The 25,140-nt window shown below is 44.4% G+C and overlaps 1 protein-coding gene across 1 annotated transcript in view; it reads right to left on the bottom strand.

Moving 5' to 3' along the window:
* Positions 1 to 3,864: 3,864 nt before the first annotated feature.
* Positions 3,865 to 25,140, bottom strand: part of LOC115168411 (FYVE, RhoGEF and PH domain-containing protein 3) — a 203,998-nt gene continuing 182,722 nt past the window's right edge. The window contains exons 6-19 of the mRNA XM_029723656.1: positions 24,049 to 24,185; positions 19,286 to 19,442; positions 18,842 to 18,980; positions 18,034 to 18,092; positions 17,368 to 17,514; positions 15,527 to 15,631; positions 15,306 to 15,385; positions 15,100 to 15,130; positions 12,935 to 13,039; positions 10,614 to 10,667; positions 9,829 to 9,930; positions 9,541 to 9,675; positions 8,189 to 8,335; positions 3,865 to 4,240 (exon numbers count right to left, since the gene is read on the bottom strand). Coding sequence (XP_029579516.1) covers positions 3,995 to 4,240; positions 8,189 to 8,335; positions 9,541 to 9,675; positions 9,829 to 9,930; positions 10,614 to 10,667; positions 12,935 to 13,039; positions 15,100 to 15,130; positions 15,306 to 15,385; positions 15,527 to 15,631; positions 17,368 to 17,514; positions 18,034 to 18,092; positions 18,842 to 18,980; positions 19,286 to 19,442; positions 24,049 to 24,185 — 1,644 coding nt within the window. The 3' untranslated portion in view covers positions 3,865 to 3,994. The remainder of the gene's footprint in view (positions 4,241 to 8,188; positions 8,336 to 9,540; positions 9,676 to 9,828; positions 9,931 to 10,613; positions 10,668 to 12,934; positions 13,040 to 15,099; positions 15,131 to 15,305; positions 15,386 to 15,526; positions 15,632 to 17,367; positions 17,515 to 18,033; positions 18,093 to 18,841; positions 18,981 to 19,285; positions 19,443 to 24,048; positions 24,186 to 25,140) is intronic.

Genomic DNA, 25,140 nt, shown 5'->3' with positions numbered 1-25,140 from the left:
ATAGGTTAACGAGGCAATACAAATGTGATGTGACTTCCACATTTTAGGGCATTTAGGTTGACTAAAATGTCCCACTGTTATTTTCATTTTGACAATAACTAGACTAAATCATTATTCAATTGACAAAAATGTGACTTAATTCAATTTGAATAAAAAATACTAAGACTAGACCATTTTTTTAAAGTGCCAAACTGAACATTGGTTCACACAATCTATCTATAGCTGTCCCTCTCTATCACCACACACACGTATGCACACACCCTCTGCTTTCTGACTGAAACCACATTCCCCTCATCTCAGTCTGCGTGGTAGTTCCAGACACCTTCACTTGTCTTCTGGTAAGAAAGCAGAAGCACGTACACAAGATGAGTCCTGGAGACTAACAGTCACATTATACAAACAGTCACGTACAGTACAGTATTGTACTAGCATGAATAAAGACCATGCAGAAAGCACATGGACAAAACTCACATTATCAGTGATGCCATTTATATAATTCTGCTCAGTGATGTTGTTCATATCTTTCTGCTCAGTGATGTTGTTCATATCATTCTGCTCAGTGATGTTGTTCATATCTTTCTGCTCAGTGATGTTGTTCATATCATTCTGCTCAGTGATGTTGTTCATATCTTTCTGCTCAGTGATGTTGTTCATATCGTTCTGCTCAGTGATGTTGTTCATATCTTTCTGCTCAGTGATGTTGTTCATATCATTCTGCTCAGTGATGTTGTTCATATCTTTCTGCTCAGTGATGTTGTTCATATCTTTCTGCTCAGTGATGTTGTTCATATCTTTCTGCTCAGTGATGTTGTTCATATCATTCTGCTCAGTGATGTCATTCATATCTTTCTGCTCAGTGATGTTGTTCATATCATTCTGCTCAGTGATGTTGTTCATAACATTCTGCTCTCTAGTACACTCTCAGAGAAATTACTATCTCTCTATCTTTCTATCTCAGTGGTTTCAGGACAAATGTCTTAATCCTTCGGCATCCTAGCCAACGATAAGGTAAAATATCTGCTGGCATTTTATATCTGATGAATGTTTGATGTATGATATCACTGATAGGAGACTGTCAATCCAGTCAATGCAGGATCTTACTTCAGTTATCATCCCAGGCCTTGGACAGCCCAAGAGGATTGGGCCATCACTTTACGCTCACGATAAACATCTTAAATCCAGAGACATTAGAAGTCACTTACATCAAGTATGCATTGTTTGCTTGTAAGCATTCAGTACTTCTCTTCATCTATTAGTGTGTGATGGAAATGTTATACATGTGCTTTTCTTTTAACTAATTTCTGTTTTCTAATCATGTGCTGTTCTAATAACCAATTTCTATGTTCATGCAAGTGACTGATTGAATGAATCTTCACTTATCAGTATCTGCAATTTGGCAGTAGCACCAGACCGTGTTTTGAGAACGACAGATATCTCAGAAGAAGCCTCGTGAGGTATTGGTCTGTTACATGTTATGAACCAGTACTGGTCGGTCACATGAACGAAACAAAACGGTAATGATGAATGAATTATGCTAAATCATGCAAATATAACTTGTCTGTGTATAGCCGTATATAAGACAACTGCTGGGACTGCCCCAGCAGAGCTCCTGACAGACGTTCACTATGGTGCATTAAGTTTGTTGGAACCTCTCCAGCGCGCTGACAATAAACAATGATTCATTTAAGATTGATTTGAGTGTCCCTGTGTAACAATTTCCACAACAATATACCTACTTGGCAAACATTGCATGAGATCCAATTTTCATACCGGATTAAACACTGTCATTAAGTTGGGGAATAGAAATAGCAGAAGAAAGAAACCCATTTACAGAGCCAAGGTCTTCAACAACTCAAAGTATGTCTGTGTGGGAGAAAGGAGAATGAAATAAATAAAGACAGATGAGAGAATTGAGGGAGAATTTAGGAAGAATTGAGAGAGAATTGAGGGAGAATTGAGGGTGAATTGAGAGAGAATTTAGGGAGAATTTAGAGAGAATTGAGAGAGAATTGTGAACACAAAATGACACTCAAAGGATCATGTTGGACAGTATGACACTGAGTGAGCCATATGTCTCTTTATTGATGATGTGTTGACTACTTATCCATTGTGCACAACCCAGGGTTAAAACACGCAATACTGAGTCTGCTCACTTTACAGTACGACAAAGAGGAGAGGAGAGAGGGGCTGGGGTTTTCAGAGCACGGTATATAAATATGAGTAAGTTTATACATGCACATAGAGATGACTAAACAGTCTTCTGGTTCTTTACAAGCTGGTGCCGGGGGGTTGGGGGTAGAGGGGGGCAAGGCAGAACGCACAATCGTACAGTACTTGTATCGTTGCTAAGGTTTCTATCACATGACCAGATGGGGCGAAGCAGGTAAGCGGTAGAAACAGGAAGTGTTAGAATATTCTCCTGGCCAAGGGGGCAGAGTTTATAGAGAGAGGAGGGAGGGAAAGAGCCCAGTGTTTGAGGGGAGGGCAGTGAGGAGTTGGGGGGCTGATAGTGGGGTGAGGGTGGGAGTGTTTGGGGGGAGGGCTGTGAGGAGTTGGGGGGCTGATAGTGGGGTGAGGGTGGGAGTGTTTGGGGGAGGGCTGTGAGGAGTTGGGGGGCTGATAGTGGGGTGAGGGTGGGAGTGTTTGGGGGGAGGGCTGTGAAGAGTTGGGGGGCTGATAGTGGGGTGAGGGTGGGAGTGTTTGGGGGGAGGGCTGTGAGGAGTTGGGGGGCTGATAGTGGGGTGAGGGTGGGAGTGTTTGGGGGGAGGTCTGTGAGGAGTTGGGGGGCTGATAGTGGGGTGAGGGTGGGAGTGTTTGGGGGGAGGGCTGTGAGGAGTTGGGGGGCTGATAGTGGGGTGAGGGTGGGAGTGTTTGGGGGGAGGGCTGTGAGGAGTTGGGGGGCTGATAGTGGGGTGAGGGTGGGAGTGTTTGGGGGGAGGGCTGTGAGGAGTTGGGGGGCTGATAGTGGGGTGAGGGTGGGAGTGTTTGGGGGGAGGGCTGTGAGGAGTTGGGGGGCTGATAGTGGGAGCATCAGGTGGCCAGCCACAAGCGTTCGTTCACGTCTCTTAAGTTAAATGGATCTCTTTATACTAATGACACGATATAGTATACATACTGTACAACCACCACTGAGCTGGCACTGGGACCACAGGGGTGGGGAAAGGTGGCGTCTGGGGTTCAATACGCTAACATCTAATAGTGAAATAAAACACAGGAGGAACACAGACAGACAGACAGACAGACCAACAGGGGTTAATGCTTCACAACACAGTCACACAATGTACAACAAACTTCATTGTTTTATAAAATCATACAGGATTCATCTTATAAATGCCTTCGGCTATAATACAAAACATTAAATCAAAGAGTCTTCTGTTCTTCTTGAACTGCAGAGAGCACTGAGAGAAATAAAACGTAACCACGCATACAATGGTGTCGGACTGGTGGCACAAGTGTGTATGTGTTGTGTGTGTGTGTGTGTGCGTGTGTATGTGTGCATGTGTATGTCTGTATGTGTAAGCGAGAGAGATAGAGAGAGCCAGGGAAAGAGCGAGTCTGTGTGTGAATGTGTGTGTGTGTGTAAGCGAGAGAGATAGAGAGAGCCAGGGAAAGAGCGAGTCTGTGTGTGAATGTGTGTGTGTGTAAGCGAGAGAGATAGAGAGAGCCAGGGAAAGAGCGAGTCTGTGTGTGAATGTGTGTGTGTGTAAGCGAGAGAGATAGAGAGAGCCAGGGAAAGAGCGAGTCTGTGTGTGAATGTGTGTGTGTAAGCGAGAGAGATAGAGAGCCAGGGAAAGAGCGAGTCTGTGTGTGAATGTGTGTGTCTGGTGGAGACAAGGGCAGCAGAGGAGAGGATTCTTCCCTCCCTTCAAAGAAAACAAAACAAAATAAAAAGTGCCAAGGTAAAGTGAATTCAAGTAATGTGTGCTCTGTCCACAGGAGAGGGGGCGAGAGGTGGGAAGGAGGGGGAGGGTCCTGTGGCCTCAACGGAGCCTCCCTATTGGCTCTTCCTGTGCTCCGTCAGGCTGACGGGCGTGACTGTGGTTGTTTCCCCGCGGGCGGCTCTAGAGAGAAGCTCCACCCACTGGTCCTGGACCTCTGCATCCTGGGCGCTGAACAGCAGAGCCTGCTGGGAGTTACTCAGCCGGAACGCGTGTTTGAGCTCTGACTTCTCTGTTGCCGATGGTGCTGCCATGTTCACCTCAAACCCCGGGAGGGGTATGGCCCGTACCCCACGGGAGTCCTGAAGAGACACAACAAACAGGCCAATCAGAATCAAGAGGAAGCATTTTCTCTCATTTAATGCAGGGGGCTAGATTGTATTTCATAAGGCACGTGCATAATCTCTCTCCTCTCCCCCTCCTCATTCCCCAGTTTCTATCTAATTATTAAATGCTAACAATCATTAATCCTAATCTTCTGTCAGGGGATGTCCGTTTTCTGACTGCCTGTGATTGTTGCAGAGATGTGATTTGGGTCTGTAAAATGGAATGGGGAGAGCTGGCTACAGTGACTGTTTTTCAGGCCTTGAGATGCCTGCACACTGCACCTATCCTGTAAAGGACACTGGTGAAGCACCCTCAGGAGAGTCGAGAAGTAGGTAAAGGTTTCCCCAAGCAACAGACACAGGGTCAGTTTTCTTCATCCCTTCATTGGTTCAAATTCCACCTTGCGTACAGACAGTAGGAACATGCTGTACATTAGAGGGTGTGAAAAGATTGCTGATAGCTACTTTAGTGAGGAAAAATGAACTTACTATGACTGAGACATGTGGTTGTCCCACCTAGCTATCTTAAGATGAATGACCTAAGGAAGTCGCTCGTCTGCTAAATGACTCAAATGTTAATGTAAGGTAAAGCACACATACAGACAGGTCTATACATGTTTATTTATTTTTATTTATTTCACCTTTATTTAACCAGGTAGGCAAGTTGAGAACAAGTTCTCATTTACAATTGCGACCTGGCCAAGATAAAGCAAAGCAGTTCGACAACATACAAAAACACAGAGTTACACATGGAGTAAAACAACATACAATCAATGATGCAGTAGAAAAAAACAAGACTATATACAATGTGAGCAAATGATGTGAGATAAGGGAGGTAAAGGCAAAAAAATGCCATGGTGGCAAAGTAACATGTGACCTGGGCATGGAGACAAGACAGTGCATACTGGACCCTATTCCAACTAACCTACTGAAAGAGCTGCTTCCTGTGCTTGGCCCTCCTATGTTGAACATAATAAACGGCTCTCTATCCACCGGATGTGTACCAAGCTCACTAAAAGTGGCAGTAATAAAGCCTCTCTTGAAAAAGCCGAATCTTGACCCAGAAATTATAAAAAACTATCGGCCTATATCGAATCTTCCATTCCTCTCAAAAATTTTAGAAAAAGTTGTTGCGCAGCAACTCACTGCCTTCCTGAAGACAAACAATGTATACGAAACGCTTCAGTCAGGTTTTAGACCCCATCATAGCACTGAGACTGCACTTGTGAAGGTGGTAAATGACCTTTTAATGACGTCAGACCGAGGCTCTGCATCTGTCCTCATGCTCCTAGATCTTAGTGCCGCTTTTGATACCATCGATCACCACATTCTTTTGGAGAGATTGGAAACCCAAATTGGTCTACATGGACAAGTTCTGGCCTGGTTTAGATCTTATCTGTCGGAAAGATATCAGTTTGTCTCTGTGAATGGTTCGTCCTCTGACAAATCAATTGTAAATTTCGGTGTTCCTCAAGGTTCCGTTCTAGGACCACTATTGTTTTCACTATATATTTTACCTCTTGGGGATGTCATTCGAAAACATAATGTTAAATTTCACTGCTATGCGGACGACACACAGCTGTACATTTCAATGAAACATGGTGAAGCCCCAAAATTGCCCTCGCTAGAAGCCTGTGTTTCAGACATAAGGAAGTGGATGGCTGCAAATGTTCTACTTTTAAACTCGGACAAAACAGAGATGCTTGTCCTAGGTCCCAAGAAACAAAGAGATCTTCTGTTGAATCTGACAATTAATCTGGATGGTTGTACAGTCGTCTCAAATAAAACTGTGAAGGACCTCGGCGTTACTCTGGACCCTGATCTCTCTTTTGAAGAACATATCAAGACTGCTTCAAGGACAGCTTTTTTCCATCTACGTAACATTGCAAAAATCAGAAACTTTCTGTCCAAAAATGACGCAGAAAAATTAATCCATGCTTTTGTTACTTCTAGGCTCGACTACTGCAATGCTCTACTTTCCGGCTTCCCGGATAAAGCACTAAACAAACTTCAGTTAGTGCTAAATACGGCTGCTAGAATCCTGACTAGAACCAAAAAATTTGATCATATTACTCCAGTGCTAGCCTCCCTACACTGGCTTCCTGTTAAGGCAAGGGCTGATTTCAAGGTTTTACTGCTAACCTACAAAGCATTACATGGGCTTGCTCCTACCTATCTTTCCGATTTGGTCCTGCCGTACATACCTACACGTACGCTACGGTCACAAGACGCAGGCCTCCTAATTGTCCCTAGAATTTCTAAGCAAACGGCTGGAGGTAGGGCTTTCTCCTATAGAGCTCCATTTTTATGGAATGGTCTGCCTACCCATGTGAGAGACGCAGACTCAGTCTCAACCTTTAAGTCTTTACTGAAGACTTATCTCTTCAGTAGGTCCTATGATCAAGTATAGTCTGGCCCAGGAGTGTGAAGGTGAACGGAAAGGCTGGAGCAACGAACCGCCCTTGCTGTCTCTGCCTTGTCGGTTCCCCTCTTCCCACTGGGATTCTCTGCCTCTAACCCTTTTACAGGGGCTGAGTCACTGACTTACTGGTGTTCTTCCATGCCGTCCATGGGAGGGGTGCGTCACTTGATAAGGTTGAGCCACTGACGTGGTCTTCCTGTCTGGGTTGGCGCCCCCCCTTGGGTTGTGCCGTGGCGGAGATCTTTGTGGGCTATACTCGGCCTTGTCTTCGGACGGTAAGTTGGTGGTTGTAGATATCCCTCTAGTGGTGTGGGGGCTGTGCTTTGGCAAAGTGGGTGGGGTTATATCCTGCCTGTTTGGCCCTGTCCGGGGGTATCATCGGATGGGGCCACAGTGTCTTCTGATCCCTCCTGTCTCAGCCTCCAGTATTTATGCTGCAGTAGTTTATGTGTCGGGGGGCTAGGGTCAGTCTGTTACATCTGGAGTATTCTCTTGTCTTATCCGGTGTCCTGTGTGAATGTAAATATGCTCTCTCTAATTCTCTCTTTCTCTCTTTCTTTCTTTCTCTCGGAGGACCTGAGCCCTAGGACCATGCCTCAGGACTACCTGGCATGATGACTCCTTGCTGTCCCCAGTCCACCTGGCCATGCTGCTGCTCCAGTTTCAACTGTTCTGCCTGCGGCTACGGAACCCTGACCTGTTCACCGGACGTGCTTGTTGCACCCTCGACAATTACTATGATTATTATTATTTGACCATGCTGGTCATTTACGAACATTTTAACATCTTGACCATGTTCTGTTATAATATCCACCCGGCACAGCCAGAAGAGGACTGGCCACCCCTCATAGCCTGGTTCCTCTCTAGGTTTCTTCCTAGGTTTTTGGCCTTTCTCAGGAGTTTTTCCTAGGGAGTTTTTCCCAGCCACCGTGCTTCTTTCACATGCATTGCTTGCTGTTTGGGGTTTTAGGCTGGGTTTCTGTACAGCACTTTGAGATTTCAGCTGATGTACGAAGGGCTATATAAATAAATTTGATTTGATTTGATTTGGTACAAAGACACAGACAGACAGTCAGACAGACAGACAGACAGACAGACAGACAAACAAAAAGTACCCTCAGGTGTGACCCTCAGGAGAGAGACCCTCAAGAGAGAGACCCTCAAGAGAGAGACCCTCAAGAGAGAGACCTTCAGGAGAGAGACCCTCAGGAGAGAGACCCTCAAGAGAGAGACCTTCAGGAGAGAGACCTTCAGGAGAGAGGCCTTCAGGAGAGAGGCCTTCAAGAGAGAGACCCTCAAGAGAGAGACCCTCAAGAGAGAGACCCTCAAGAGAGAGACCTTCAGGAGAGAGACCCTCAGGAGAGAGGCCCTCAGGAGAGAGACCCTCAGGGGAGAGACCCTCAGGAGAGAGGCCCTCAGGAGAGAGACCCCCAGGGGAGAGACCCTCAGGAGAGAGGCCCTCAGGAGAGAGGCCCTCAGGCGTGTGTGAGGTTAACCCTTACCTGTCCGCTGGTCTGCAGGTACAGCACTAGAGGTTCAGTCTTGGTGACGGCCACCCAGGTCTTGGTCCAGCTCTTGCCCTTCTCCTGCACCTGCAGCTGGCCACACTGCAGACAGTTGTCCCCCAATAGAGACGGAGACACCTGCTTCTGGAGGGACAGAAACACACACAGAAGGCAGAGTTAAAGGCACAATCCCAATGTTGATCCACTGCAGTGGGAGCCAGTACTCACATAATAGTCAGAGAAATACAGTATATTTTTAACCCATTAACAAACCAATGTTTGGAACGGGAGCTCACTTTCACTATTTACTCTACTTTTAATTCAAAGTGATGATCAGTGGTGCTGGAGCTCCACTGTTACTGACGTGGTGCTGGAGCCCCACTGTTACTGACGTGGTGCTGGAGCCCCACTGTTACTGACGTGGTGCTGGAGCCCCACTGTTACTGACGTGGTGCTGGAGCCCCACTGTTACTGACGTGGTGCTGGAGCCCCACTGTTACTGACGTGGTGCTGGAGCCCCACTGTTACTGACGTGGTCCTGGAGCCCCACTGTTACTGACGTGGTGCTGGAGCCCCACTGTTACTGACGTGGTGCTGGAGCCCCACTGTTACTGACGTGGTGCTGGAGCCCCACTGTTACTGACGTGGTGCTGGAGCCCCACTGTTACTGACGTGGTGCTGGAGCCCCACTGTTACTGACGTGGTGCTGGAGCCCCACTGTTACTGACGTGGTGCTGGAGCCCCACTGTTACTGACGTGGTGCTGGAGCTCCACTGTTACTGACGTGGTGCTGGAGCCCCACTGTTACTGACGTGGTGCTGGAGCCCCACTGTTACTGACGTGGTGCTGGAGCCCCACTGTTACTGCCCCACTGCACAGGCCCTCTATTGAACACTAATTCATATTGACTCCTGGTAAACACTGAGAGATTAATCCTATTGAGCCCTGCAGACTACGGACTGTGTGTACCACTTTTTGTCTCTATAGTGCGTGTGTGTGATTGAAAGAGGTGCACCATGCTCTATGGGGCTGTCTGGGCAGGGCTCTGTCTTCTCTGCCATGCTGGGGTGACTAACGGGATTGTTCTGCTCTCTCCAGAGGCTGGCACTGAAACAATATGCCCGCTGCCAACCTCTATACTCCAACCCCCCCCCAGACCTGCTCTGGTGAGTCTTACACACCACATCCCCCTCCTGTCCATGTTAGCTTCTCAGCAACACTGTGCCATATACAGTAAGTATGATGTGTGATTGTCTTATGATATTTGTGAGGGGAAGCTTCATTTAAATGAAGTTATATTCTACTATTTTCTATTGTATTCTATAAGCTGAGAGTCTGTCGGTCCTCACCTCGGCTGTAGCTTTCCTCTTCAGCTCTCCTGGGGCCCCTGCAGGCCCTTCAGGGACGTGGCTTGTCTCAAAGCATTCAGGACACAGTCGACACGCCTTGTTCTCCAACATCTTAGAGCATTTACCACAGATGGCCTGCAGAGGGAGGGAAAGAGAGAATGAGGAATGGAGGGAGAGAAAGATATTTAGACAGCTGAAAATCAATCATACAAGACATCCACTGGCGAAAATGCAGCATACTGGCACTAACTGCCCCGCCCCCACCCTGCTCTTTCTCTCTGTGCTCACCGCTCCACAGGCTTTGCAGTGGTGTTTGCGCTTGGTGAAGTTGAAGCTTTCGTTGCAGCCTTTACATGTCTGCTTCTCCTTCTCCTTCTTCTTGGAACTTTTCTGAAAAACAGAGAAACAAACAACGTATCAAAATCTGTCCAATCACAAGGTCATCTTATCTCAATGCATCTTCGTATTGCCTAAGTAATCCTGAAATAGTTGGGTGAAGGGGACTATTTCCTTTCTATCTTGCCATTTCCACACTCCATTTTCTCGCTATATTATCTCCCCTATTCTTTCTCTCCTCTATAACAGAAAAATGGAAATCAAAGCCGCTCCCGTTTCTCTTTCAGCCGCCAGCCCTTTAGCACAGATGCATTGTGGAAGGGAATGTGAAATGTACCCCCTGATCGTGTCTCATCTTTCCACAGACACCTCTCACTGCTACTAGAGAGTGAGATAGTGATGTTATTGAGAAGACTGCCTACTATTATACCTATCTGCAGACTACTGTGTGGATTATAGATCCACTGCCATTGTAATACCCGACTGACAGACATTCAGGCTTTAGAATAGGAGAGATCAATGTACTTCTTGTTATGAACTCAGACAGACATTCATGGTACAATGTATTCCCATTCTATTTCCCATTGTATGGGTTCTAGTATTATGTTGGGCGATGTCATTGACGCTGTAGCAAAGAGAGATCAATGGTCTTGAAATCCAAAGCTGAGTCCATAACATCACACAAAAGGTAATAGGGGCCGGAGGAAATGTATTGTAATCTGACTTTTGACACCTACCCTTTCATGCAGTCTTTCACTGTCTGAGTCTATGGATGTGGTGCTCCAGGGACCCTGAGGAGAGAAGAACATGAATACAGGATCAGAGTGACATATTTAACCCTGGGAGAGATGTATGAGTTACATTGTTATTACACGGATAGCACTTCATGTCAGGTGACAACATATCACTAACAAAGCATTCTCCCACATTGCCAGAGAATGAGAACAACGCCACTGAATATCCCTTAAAGCTGCAGTGTGTGTTTACTCCCACTAGATGGCAGCCACGCCTGAGAGAAAGACAGTAGTCTTACGTGTTTCTAGTTTGGCCTGTGTCCAGGTCCAGGTCCATAGTGGGTCAGTCATACAGATAGATAGAGGAATCTCCCATCTTAGTATGGGCAGCGCCATTGAGGACTTTCACAATTTTGAAATAGTTAACTAGTGGGACTTCCTATAGGTTAAGAATCACATAATTCCATCGACGTCACCAGGATGGATTAGCCAATTAATTATACTCACAAGGAAATATTCCACAACTGCAGTTGGCAGTAAATCACCTACCTTGGCTTTATATCTGTTCAAACAACACACTGACAGTGTGCACCCTTTCAGTTTGTTTGCCAACTCAAAAAAGTTGAATATATACAGTACCAGTCAAAGGTTTGGACACACCTACATTCAAGTGTTTTTCTTTATTGTTACTATTTTCTACATTGTAGAATAATAGTGAAGACATCAAAACTATGAAATAACACATATGGAATCATGTAGTAACCCAAAAAGTTTTAAACAAATTAAAATATATTTTATAGTTGAGATTCTTCAAAGTAGCCACCTTTTGCCTTGATGACAGCGTCGCACACTCTTGGCATTCTCTCAACCAGCTTCATGAGGTACTCATCTGGAATGCATTTCAATTAACAGGTGTGCCTTGTTTAAAAGTTAATTTGTGGAATTTATTTCCTTCCTAATGCATTTGAGCCAATCAGTTGTGTTGTGACAAGGTAGGGGTGGTATACAAAAGATAGCCCTATTTGTTAAAAGACCAATTCCGTATTATGGCAAGAACAGCTCAAATAAGCAAAGAGAAATGACAGGCCATCATTACTTTAAGGCAGGAAGGTCAGTCAATACGGAAAATGTCAAGAACTTTGAAAGTTTCTTCATGTGCAGTCGCAAAAACCATCAAGCACTATGATGAAACTGGCTCTTATGAGGATCACCACAGGAAAGGAAGACACAGAGGATAAGTTAATTAGTTACCAGCCTTAGAAATTGTAGCCCAAATTAATGCTTCACAGAGTTCAAGTAACAGACACATCTCATCATCAACTGTTCAGAGGAGACAGCGTGAATCAGGCCTTCATGGTCGAATTGCTTTAAAGAAACCACTACTAAAGGACACCAATAAGAAGAGACTTGCTTGGGCCAAGAAACACGAGCAATGGACATTAAATTGGTGGAAATCTGTCTGTTGGTCTGATGTGTCCAAATGTGAGATTTTTGGATGTCTTTGTGAGACGCAGAATAGGTGAATGGATGATCTCCGCATGTGTGGTTCCCACCGTGAAGCATGGAGGAAGAGGTGTGATCGTGCTTTGCTGGTGACACTGTCTGTGATTTATTTAGAATTCAAGGCACACTTAACCAGCATGACAACCACAGCATTCTGCAGCGATACGCCATCCCATCTGGTTTGTGCTTAGTGGGACTATCATTTGTTTTTCAACAGGACAATGACCCAACACACCTCCAGGCTGTGTAAGGGCTATTTGACCAAGAAGGAGAGTGATGGAGTGCTGCATCAGATGACCTGGCCTCCACAATCACCAAACCTCAACCCAATTGAGATGGTTTGGGATGAGTTGGACCGCAGAGTGAAGGAAAAGCAGCCAACAAGTGCTCAGCATATGGAGGAACTCTTTCAAGACTGTTGGAAAAGCTTTCCTCATGATGCTGGTTGAGAGAATGCCAAGAGTGTGCAAAGCTGTCATCAAGGCAAAGGGTGGCTACTTTGAAGAATCTAAAATCTTGTTTAACTATGTTTTTGGTTGCTACATGATTCCAAATGTGTTATTTCATAGTTTTGATGTCTTCACTATTATTCTACAATGTAGAAAATAGTAAAAATGAAGACAAACCCTTGAATGAGTAGGTGTGTCCAAACTTTTGACTGGTACTGTACACACTCTATATATATTAATATATTCACTCTCTGACCAAGCTGTAGTGCTCTCATATGAATATATATACACTCATAGTGCAGGTTGACTCATGGCTAGACAGACAGACTGATAGGCAGTCAGACAGACAGGCAGGCAGGCAGGCAGACTGACCGGTGAGTCTGGCAGGTGGTCTTCCTCCCTGGAGAAGGAGCTGTTGAAGGCTTTGTTAAAGGTCTCACTGTTCTGCTTGTGTCTCTCTATGGTGGCCAGGATCACCTGGGAGTGGAAGGGACAGGGGAGAGGGAAATAGGAGAACAGAGAGGGATAGAACGCTTTATAAAGGCCTGTAGTTACATACGGCCATCATATTCTTCGCCGGTTTATAATAAAAGTCAAGAGGCAGTGACAGAGGCAAAAAGTAAAGCAACAGATTTTACAACAGTAACATTCCTACGGCAATCTACAGCCTCAAGGAGACAGAGCGAAAGAGAGAGAGACCTAAACATCAGCGCCACAGGTAACTTCCACAAAGCTGTGAACGAGCTGAGAGACAAGGCAAGAAGGGCCTTCTGTGCCATCAAAAGGAACATAAAATTTGACATAACAATTAGGATCTGGCTAAAAATACTTGAATCAGTTATACAACCCATTGCCCTTTATGGTTGTGAGGTCTGGGGTCCGCTCACCAACCAAGAATTCACAAAATGGGATAAACACCAAATTGAAACTCTGCATGCAGAATTCTGCAAAAATATCCTCCGTGTACAACGTAAAACACCAAATAATGCATACAGAGCAGAATTAGGCCGATACCCACTAATTATCAAAATCCAGAAAAGAGCCGTTAAATTCTACAACCACCTAAAAGGAAGCGATTCCCAAAACTTCCATAACAAAGCCATCGCCTACAGAGAGATGAACCTGGAGAAGAGTCCCCTAAGCAAGCTGGTCCTGGGGCTCTGTTCACAAACACAAACAGACCCCACAGAGCCCCAGGACAGCAACACAATTAGATCAAACCAAATCATGAGAAAACTAAAAGATAATTACTTGACACATTGGAAAGAATTAACAAAAAACAGAGCAAACTAGAATGCTATTTGACCCTAAACAGAGAGTACACAGTGGCAGAAGACTGTCACTGTCACTGACCCAAACGTAAGGAAAGCTTTGACTATGTACAGACTCAGTGAGGTTAGCCTTGCTATTGAGAAAGGCCGCCGATGGCAGACCTGGCTCTCAAGAGAAGACAGGCTATGTGCACACTGCCCACTTCCTAACCTCCTGCCAAATGTACAACCATATTAGAGACACATATTTCCCTCAGATTACACAGATCCACAAAGAACTCCCATATCTACTAGGTGAAATACCACAGAGTGCCATCACAGCAGCAATATTTGTGACCTTTTGCCACAAGAAAAGGGCAACCAGTGAAGAACAAACAACATTGTAAATACAACCCATATTTATGTTTATATATTTTTCCTTTTGTACTTAAACTATTTGCACATAGTTACAACACTGTATATAGACATAATATGACACTTGAAATGTCATATAATATAAATGTTAATTTGTATTGTTTATTTCACTTCTGTTCATTATCAACTTCACAGCCCTTACATTGAGAGAGAGAGAGAGAGAGAGAGAGAGAGAGAGAGAGAGAGAGAGAGAGAGAGAGAGAGAGAGAGAGAGAAAGAGAAAGAGAGAGAGAGGGCCTCTGCCTGTCTGAGTAGGAGAGAGGAGAACAAAGAGAGAGACTGTGCCTGGCTGTAGACTGGACTGACCCTGCTATACATTGACATGACATCAGAGGGCCAAATGCATCACAAACCTCTGATCCAGCCCAGTGGTCTGCGTCAGAGACCGCACTATCTACTGCACTAAGACAGAGAGTGTGTGTGTGTGTGTGTATGTGCACGTGTGCAAATAATGAGCTCTGTATTCATATGCGAATAAAATAGACAGTGTATGTACGTGTGTGCAATCTTTGTTCCCCCCTCTTCAGTCTCTTGTGACACCACACATTCCCTGTGTCCTTCAGATTGCTGAATGGCCCTTCCAGTCCTTTCCACATACCCAGCCCCCCTGCTTGGCACACACTCCTCCCCTCCAGTCTATTAGCCTTTTTAATCAGCTTTAGTCAGCTTTAATGGGCTAAATGAGCTATAATAAGAGGAAAACAATTCCCCAACTCACAGAATGGCAGTGTGGAGGAAAGCCTCCCTAATACTAATACTGTTCATAATACACTGAAACTGTGGGGGCACAAATCCTTCTGCAAAACCTCTCATTCCATGTTAGTGTGTTTCTGTCGAGATGGTATTCCTTACCTGTATCCAGTCTTCCTTTTCCTCTGCCGTGCTGAAAAGCAGAGGGAAGGTTTCAACAACAGTAATAACTGAAACACTTAACACAAATATTAAGGCTCTCTAGCTATAAATACTACTATGTATTCTAGCTGTGCCTGAAATGTTGTGGCCCATTACAAAAGGCACAGTTCTACAGTTCTCTCATGTAACCGCTCCATAGTTCTTACCTGGCCTGCAGCTCTAGTGAGCGCTGCTTGCCGATGATGGTGAACGTGAGAGGGAGGTTCTGCTTCACATTCTCCTGAACCTGAAGACAGAGGAGAACAGTGTCACTTTACCTCTAACCTAACGTAGCAGGCGTGAAAATACGCCTGAGCGGAGTTTCCACATCTGGTGTTCAGCAGAAAAGGAAGCTAGGTTGCATTTGTTGTATCCTTGCTTCCATTACCTCCTTCCTGATCTCCATCCCAGCGATGTCGATCCTCTCTCTCACACTGAACTTCTGCCCCATCAACCTCAGCTTGGGAACGCAGTACAGCACCATGTTATTAAACTGCAGCACAGAGACACAGAAAGCGAGAGAGGGGGAAACAGATAAGTATAATAAACACATGAATACACACACACACTTTGATATGTGAATAGTTTCAGGAAACTAGGCGTGTGTCGCACGTCACTACCTCACAGGAGCGGCATTTGAACGTAAACATATTGTTTTAAATCAAAATGCGTTTTTTGGTAGGAATGCCTTCTGGAACATGTGAACTTTCATGTGCATTTATAACAAACATGTACCCCATCCATAAATACGAATAAAATTGTTAAATTACGAGCTTAGTTAGTTTTGCCACAGAAAAAGACAGGAACTTTCCCGCTAGCCATGATCGGCTGAGATAATCGATGGGCTGGACATGCCGGGAGATGAGTGTGGATTGGTCTGCCATGTAGCATGCATCTGTCGATAACATGATCTGTTCAATATGTGTTGACAGTCCTTTCTACCACACCGTTTTTGAAAGATATAACGTTAGCCTTCAAGAACTACTAAAGTTTTGCTACTTTTCTCAACAACATTGATGTCCTGAACTTAGCAGGCACTATCGATAGATCAGTTAGAAAAAATGATGCCTCGGTCAGTGTGAACCAGTCAGGGTGAACTGGAGTGACTTGACACAATGCTGCCCAAACAAGATGTAGCTACAAACAAAACAGAGTTAAATGGTTCCAGTCTGCCGTGAAGTTTTAATACGGGTAAGAGTTTAGATATATTTTCAGATATAAGTTTCTAATTTTGTCAGAAAGTCATTTTTAGTTAAAGCATACTGTTAGTTAGCTAGCAAACGTTAGCTTTTGTGTAGTAAAATTATTCGAATCAGAAACCATTTGCATTGTTAGTTATAGCCTAATGTTAGCTAGCTAACATTGAACCTAGTTAGCTAACATTGAACCTAGTTAGCTAACATTGAACCTAGTTAGCTTTAGCTACCTGCAGATTGATACTACAGCTATTATGACAATGTTTGTATTGGTAGTATTGTGAGTTGGGATTATGCCAGTAATGCCAGTTCATTGTTTTAGCTAGCTAGCTACCTAGCTAGCTACATGTCTAAACAAAAAGACTCCACTTCGGCCAGATCATTATATGACCCATCAAATTAGCCAGGTGTGTCTGGGGGTGATTATGGCCATGTATTGTATTTCATGATCATGTGTACATGTCTAGACAATAGTGACCAATCCACTTAGCTAGATGTGGCTGGGGGGTGGTTATAGCATTTCCTTCACATATTTATAACAGATTTTAATCTGGACACTTTCTGTTTTTGATATTGCTACTATGGAAGTAACCACTTCACTGTACTATTTACACCTTCTGTATCCTGTATATGTGACAAATAAACTTTTATTTGATATAGCGTGTGTTTACCACATGGCCTCACATGTGAATCCTTAAAGAGATGGGTGGGGCTAAGGCTTAAGAGGGTGTGAACGATGCTGAATGGGTGTAGACAAAGAAGAGCTCTCCAGTTGGTGTACCAAAACATTCAAGGGCCATTTTCTCAAAAGTGGTGTTACAAGTTTATCTACTTTCAAAGCAGAATTACTTTCCCATTGTTCCTCAACTGCAGTATATGATATACCATTTTCTAGCTACGAGTCTCTACTTTTATCCAATGTAAAAAACACATTTTCAAATGTTGCTACATAAGACCGAATCGAGGAGGTCGGTCACATATAGTAATCCCATTCCTACACATGTTCTTCATTCCAGCTCCTCCTGCCACTCACCAGATAGAGGTATCGGTCCTGGGCCGTCCCATTCTTGGCAGACATCTTCTTGATGTGTCCCTCCTTGATGAGTTCGTTGGCTGGGTTCACAATGTCCTCCTCTCCCCCCAGTCTCTCATAGACCTCCAGCAGTTTGTTCATCTTCTCCTGAGGAACACCATAGATGAAAAACACACAGAGATCAGATAGAACGATGCATAAATATAAGTCAGTGGAGCCTAAAACACAGGAAGCTATTGAACTAAAACGGTTGAGGCCGCATTAGACGCGCTAGAGGACAAGCCACACCAGGGGGCAGAAGTGGGACTGTGTGTGTGTGTGTGTCAGAGACAGCTGTCACTCTTCTGCAGACTGTAAAACTAGTGGCAGGAAACAGCAACTTCCTGTCTGTACTAAACCAACCAGGGTCCTCACAACCTCCCTTCTTCCCTTCATACCTCCCTAATTCTCTCCCTCCCTTGCTCTCTCTCCTTCCTTCCTTCCTTCCTTCCTTCCTTCCTTCCTTCCTTCCTTCCTTCATACACAGTTGTGAGCTACAGCACCATCACCTTGAAAACCATAAAAAGTAAGATGCATGTCAGAGAGAGATGGAGAGACAGGGTGTTTCAAAGTGATGGAGAGGGAGGGAACAGAGAGGACTCCAAACAGAAGAAAGTAGAATTGTACCATTTTCCTGATGGCAGCATTGGAGTGGTTGGCTGCTGTGGATATGAGCTCCAATGCCTCTGTAAAACACACACAGACAGACTGTTAGACCTGTCTGCAGAACCTCTACATAACTATGCATCAGACCTACATTTAGCAAAACACTCAACTGAATACTCTGTTAGAAATCGGCTAGGGTCCAACCTTTCACTGCAGCCAGCCTGTGCATCATCAGACTACGGGCCTATTGTAAATTACCACACATCAAACACACACAATGAACACCTCAAACAGTGTGTGTTTGTGTTAAACAGACAGGGAGATAAAGTGTTTGGCCTCACATACCATTCATGTACATTACCCAACATCAAAGACACACACATTCTCCATTAAATGAACACACACACACACACACACACACACACACACACACACACACTGCATTAAAGTGACTGTAAGCCAGAGGAGCAGAGCACTGATGTGGGAGTGCACCTGCAGCAGCCATCTTAATCACAAACTACATAAACAGAGCTGACTTTCCCCTCTACATGACCAGGCCTAGGAGAGCAGGGCCTCACTGAGACAGACTACTGACTGAGACAGACTACTGACCCACAACACCGGGTTATGCAGGCTTTACCTAGACACTACTTCAAACAAGGACAATGTACAGTACAAGGTTATAGTAAGGTCACAAGTCATGGAGCTTGTGATGGGCCCTAGTTTAGGAAGGTTAGTGAGGAACAGACAGATAAACCTAGACAGACAAACAGAAAAACAGAAGGACAAACGGACACAGACAGACAGGCAGACAGACAAACAGACGTACTCTCTGTGTCTTTCCTGTCCAGTGCATCGTCAGGCAGTTTCTTCAGATAGTCCTTGAGCAGGAGCTCATAGCGAGGGATCCTCTGAACAGGCTCCAACATGTGGTGCTGGAGAGTCAGGTTCCCACACACATCCTGCTTCTGTACAGATAGTACACACACAGTACTGTTAACAGGCCTACTGTACTGTAGGTACACAACACACAGTGCAGCGATAACAAAGACATACTTTACCATACATACACAGGACGGGAGGACGGGCTGGTGGTAATGGCTGGAGCAGAATCAGTGGAATGGTATCAAATACATCAAACATGGTTTCCTTGTGTCTAATGCCATTCCATTCGCTCCGTTCCAGCCATTATTATGAGCCGTCCTCCCCTCAGCAGCCTCCACTGATACACGCCCACACAGGTGCACTCACGGACACACACACACACACTTACTTGTATATTCTGGACCACACTCTTGAACTGTGATGACCGTTGGCTCCAGGTGTTGACCAGGTCCATAGCACGGTCAAAGTTCTTCACGTACTCTCCGTACATCTTCATAAAGGGAGCCAGCTTCTGGAGGATATCTCCTATACGCGGGTTTGAGTCCCTAACACACAGAAAACACACACACGGCTTAAAACTAAGTCAACGCTCAAAACTCTCATGGTAGATTTTCATGTGTGTATGCACTCTAAACACATATGTTGCAATGTACTTACAGTATACCTAGAGTACACATTTCATTCAATGTAAAATGTAGAATCTGTAAATCAGGAAATAGTAAGCTACAGTACATGTACTGTATAAAGTAGAGCATCCACTCACTGCTGTACAATGTAGAGAAAAACAGGCCAATTCAAGATGCTGCAATGAAATTAATGTAAACACCTTGTTTTCTTTGCTCTATGTCATTATAAATAACATATAATTAATCATTAGATTGTTCTGTACAATGTTATAACCTTAATATACACTATATATACAAAAGTATGTAGACACCCCTTCAAATGAGTGGATTCAGCCATTTCAGCCACACCCATTGCTGACAGTTGTATAAAATCGAGCACACCGCCATGCAATCTCAATAGACAAACATTGGCAGTAGCATTGACCTTACTGAAGAGCTCAGTGACTTTCAAAGTGGCACTGTCATAGGATGCCACCTTTCCAACAAGTCAGTTCCTCCAATTTCTGCCCTGCTAGAGCCGCCCCAGTCAACTGTAAGTGTTGTTATCGTGAAGTGGAAACGTCTAGGAGCAACAAAAGCTCAGGAGGTAGGGAACCGAAACCATGGTACAGGGTGTTGTCACGCCCTGATCTTTTCACCTGTTCCTGGGATTGTCTCCACCCCCTCCAGGTGTCGCTTATTGTCCCAGTGTATTTATCCCTGTTTGCTGTCTCTCTGTGCCAGTTCGTCTTGTATGTTTAGGCAAGTCAACCAGTGTGTTTTTCCCTGTTTCCTGTCTCTCTGTGCCAGTTCGTCTTGTATGTTTAGGCAAGTCAACCAGTGTGTTTTTCCCTGTTTCCTGTCTCTCTGTGCCAGTTCGTCTTGTATGTTTAGGCAAGTCAACCAGTGTGTTTTTCCCTGTTTCCTGTCTCTCTGTGCCAGTTCGTCTTGTATGTTTAGGCAAGTCAACCAGCGTGTTTTTCCCTGTTTCCTGTCTCTCTGTGCCAGTTCGTCTTGTATGTTAAGGCAAGTCAACCAGCGTGTTTTTCCCTGTTTCCTGTCTCTCTGTGCCAGTTCGTCTTGTATGTTTAGGCAAGTCAACCAGCGTGTTTTTCCCTGTTTCCTGTCTCTCTGTGCCAGTTCGTCTTGTATGTTAAGGCAAGTCAACCAGCGTGTTTTTCCAGTACGCGTTTTCTTTTCTCTTTTTATAGTCCTTCTCTGTCCTGACCCCTGCCTGACTCTGGACTACTTTCCTGCCTGCCTGACCTTGCTGCCCTGACCTTGATTCTGCCTGCCCTTCAGTACCGTTTGGACTCTGATCTGGTTTTGACCTTTTTGCCTGTCCACGACCATTCTCTTGCCTACCCCTTTGGATTAATAAACATTGTAAGACTCCAACCATCTGCCTCCTGTGTCTGCATCTGGGTCTCGCCTTGTGCCTTGATAGGTGTATGAGTTTACATATAAAACAACGCAAGATTCAAGACTTCGTGCTTTTCAGCTAAAATTATTGTCCAGAATTCTTGCCACCAACAAAATGTTGAATATTTGGGGCATACAGTCATCGCAGCTCTGCAGATTTTGTTGTGAGGATACAGAATCAATTGTTTTGGTATTGCCCTCAGGTAGCCTGTTTCTGGTCTCAGGTTCAGGAAAGGCTGAAAAAGCATAACATTAATCTAAAATTGAAATAGAAATAGCATTGCTGGGAGATCTGGAGAGACCTGGTCAGTCAATTACTAAAACAATTAGTAAAATATGTATCTTCCACTCGCAATCTGTGGATTCCATTCGATTAGATAGATTTAAATCTATTTTAAACATCACAGCATAGTTGAAAGATACTGTACATATACATGTAAATGTTGAGCCGCTTCACTGCAAGTAGATTGTATGTGCTGAAGCGTGTAGCGTGTAAAAAAACGTCTGTCCTCGGGTTGCAACGCTCACTACCGAGTTCCAAACTGCCACTGGAAGCAACGTCAGCACAAGAACTGTTCGTCGGGAGCTTCATGAAATGGGTTTTCATGGCCGAGCAGCTACACACAAGCCTAAGGTCACCATGCACAATGCAAAGTGTTGGCTGGACTGGTGTAAAGCTCGCCGCCAGTGGACTCTGGAGCAGTAGAAACATGTTCTCTGGAGTGATGAATCACGCTTCACCATCTGGCAGTCCGATGGACAACTCTGGGTTTGGTGGATGCCAGGAGAACGCTACCTGCCCCAATGCATAGTGCCAACTGTAAAGTTAGGTGGAGGAGGAATAATGGTCAGGGGCTGTTTTTCATGGTTCGGGCCTCTTAGTTCCAGTGAAGGGAAATCGCTACAGCATACAATGACATTCTAGACAATTCTGTACTTCCAACTTTGTGGCAATAGTTTGGCTTTTTCAGCAAGACAATGCCCCCGTGCACAAAGCAAGGTCCATACTGAAACGGTTTGTCGAAATTGGTGTGGAACAACTTGACTGGCCTGCACATAGCCCTGATCTCAACCCCTTCAAACATCTTTGGGATGAATTAGAACGCCGACTGTGAGCCAGGCCTAATCACCCAACATCAGTGCCCGACCTCACTAACGCTCTTGTGGCTGAACGGAAGCAAGTCCCCACAACATCTCGAGGAAAGCCTTACCAAAAATGTGGAGGCTGTTATAGCAGCAAAGGGGAACAACTCCATGATTTTGGAATGAGATGTTTGATGAGCAGGTGTCCACATACTTTTGTCCCAGCACAAGGTGCACTCGTGTGATCATACTGATTAATCAGCTTTTTGATATGCCACATCTGTCAGGTGGATGGATTATCTTGGCAAAGGAAAATGCTCACTGACAGGGATGTAAACAAATGTGTGTACAATTTGAGAGAAATACGCTTACAGAGCGTATGGAAATGTCTGGGATCTTTTATTTCAGCTCATGAAACATGGGACCAACACTTTACATGTGGTGTTTATATTTTTGTTGAGTATAGTTTTGTATTCAGTGGATTTCATTTCGAAAAAGCCTTTATTTTCACAACCTGCAGCCAATTAGTTAGCTTGTCGGTTGAGTTTTGAAGTTAGTTAGTTCTATACAACAGTGACCACTTGTTGATCATGCCTGTAATGATATTCCATTCACTCTAAACATGCTATGTTCTTACAGTAAATCGTCCATAACCTTTGAACCATATATGGTAAAGATATGGGGTTTGGACTATTGTTTTTCTAGCGGAATTTGTATAAAGCTTGAATGAATGAATAATTTTATGGGTGAACACCGTATATAATGTGTGGAGAATGCAACAGGTGGAATCCCTCTACATAATTTCTGAAGGACTCAATAATCTCCAGAGAGAGACTGGCGTTGGCACACACACACCCTGCAGATGAAGACAAGCGGATAAAGCCCCCATTCTACCAGCCCGGCACGCACTCACACACACACCCCACTGCCCAGCAACAACCCCCCACTGCAACCCAGCTGTCATAGTTCCGCGGCCAACACACACACTGACTGCACACACACTCACTGCACACATTATCACTATGCAGTAATGAGAGAGAGAGAGCAATACAAAGAGAGAGAGAGAGAGAGAGATACACAGAGAAACAATGTTCACCGGACGTGCTACCTGTCCCAGACCTGCTGTTTTCAACTCTCTAGAGACAGCCGGAGCGGTAGAGTTACTCTCAATGAACGGCTATGAAAAGCCAACTGACATTTACTCCTGAGGTGCTGACCTGTTGCACCCTCGACAACTACTGTGATTATTATTATTTGACCATTCTGGTCATTTATGAACTCTTGGCCATGTTCTGTTATAATCTCCACCTGGCACAGCCAGAAGAGGACTGGCCACCCCTCATAGCCTGGTTCCTCTCTAGGTTTCTTCCTAGGTTTGGCCTTTCTAGGGAGTTTTTCCTAGCCACCGTAATTCTAGACCTGCATTGCTTGCTGTTTGGGGTTTTAGGCTGGGTTTCTGTACAGCACTTTGAGATATCAGCTGATCTAAGAAGGGCTATATAAATACATTTGATTTGATTTGAAACAGAGAGAGACACAGAGAGAGATACACAGACAGACAGACAGACAGACAGACAGACAGACAGACAGACAGATCTGAAACATAACGTCACATGACTGTAAAGTGGTTTTTCCACTGGATATCTTAAGGTGAATGCACCAATTTGTAAGTCGCTCTGGATAAGAGCGTCTGCTAAATGACTTAAATGTAAATGTAAATGTTTGTGGAAAACTAAGCATCCTATTACACAGGGAGTCTTACTACTGCTAATGCTAATAGAATGTTATTGAAACACTATTACACAGGGAGTCTTACTACTGCTAATGCTAATAGAATGTTATTGAAACCCTATTACACAGGGAGTCTTACTACTGCTAATGCTAATAGAATGTTATTGAAACCCTATTACACAGGGAGTCTTACTACTGCTAATGCTAATAGAATGTTATTGAAACACTATTACACAGGGAGTCTTACTACTGCTAATGCTAACAGAATGTTATTGAAACCCTACTGCAACATTGGCCCGTGTCTCCTCACCATTCTCCAGTGATGCGTGTCTTGAGCTCAGGGAGAAGGAACTTGTGGTGGAAGCAGTAGATGGAGGAGATGTTGGAGAAGATCCCTGTTATCACCTCCTGAGGGATTCCAGCTTCTGTCAGCTTAGTGCAAAATACCTACAGACAACAGGAAAGTAATGGTAGAAATGATTAACATATTAAACAAACAGAACCTTTACTTACTACATAACTATAAATGATAAAACAAACCATGGGCTCTTTGACCTAATATCTCACAACAACACCAGGTCCATGACCTTTCACCTTCCTGTCAGTCAACCAACCACTGGCCTGTTTGAACCTGTGTTTCCATGGCAACCGGTACCACCGTGAAGAAGCAGAAGCTTGACAAAAACAGGAAGCAGCTCCGAGGTTAGCCTACTGCCTTTTGTCTGTAGTCATGTACAGTTGAAGTCGGAAGTTTACATACACTTAGGTTGGAGTGATTAAAACTAGTTATTCAACCACTCCACAAATTTCTTGTTAACAAACTATAGTTTTGGCAAGTTGGTTAGGACATCTACTTTGTGCATGACACAAGTCATTTTTCCAACAATTGTTTACAGATAGATTATTTAACTTATAATTCACTGTATCACAATTCCAGTGGGTCAGAAGTTTACATACACTAAGTTGACTGTGCCTTTAAACAGATTGGAAAATTCCAGAAAATGATGTCATGGCTTTAGAAGCTTCTGATAGGCTAATTAACATCATTTGAGTCAGTTGGAGGTGTACCTGTGGATGTATTTCAAGGCCTACCAAAAACTCAGTGGCTCTTTGCTTGACATCATGGGAAAATCAAAAGAAATCAGCCAAGAACTCAGAAAAGAATTGTAGACCTCCACAAGTCTGGTTCATCCTTGGGAGCAATTTCCAAACGCCTGAAGGTACCACGTTCATCTGTACAAACAATAGTACGGAAGTGTAAACACCATGGACCCACGCAGCTGTCATACCGCTCAGGAAGGAGACGCGTTCTGTCTCCTAGAGATGAACGTACTTTGGTGTAAAAACTGCTAATCAATCCCAGAACAACAGCAAAGGACCTTGTGAAGATGCTGGAGTAAAC

The sequence above is a fragment of the Salmo trutta genome, chromosome 30, assembly GCF_901001165.1.
Source record: "Salmo trutta chromosome 30, fSalTru1.1, whole genome shotgun sequence".
Lineage (NCBI taxonomy): Eukaryota > Metazoa > Chordata > Actinopteri > Salmoniformes > Salmonidae > Salmo > Salmo trutta.
Note: the sequence above shows the minus strand (reverse complement) of the source record. Positions and strands in the feature narration are given on the sequence as shown.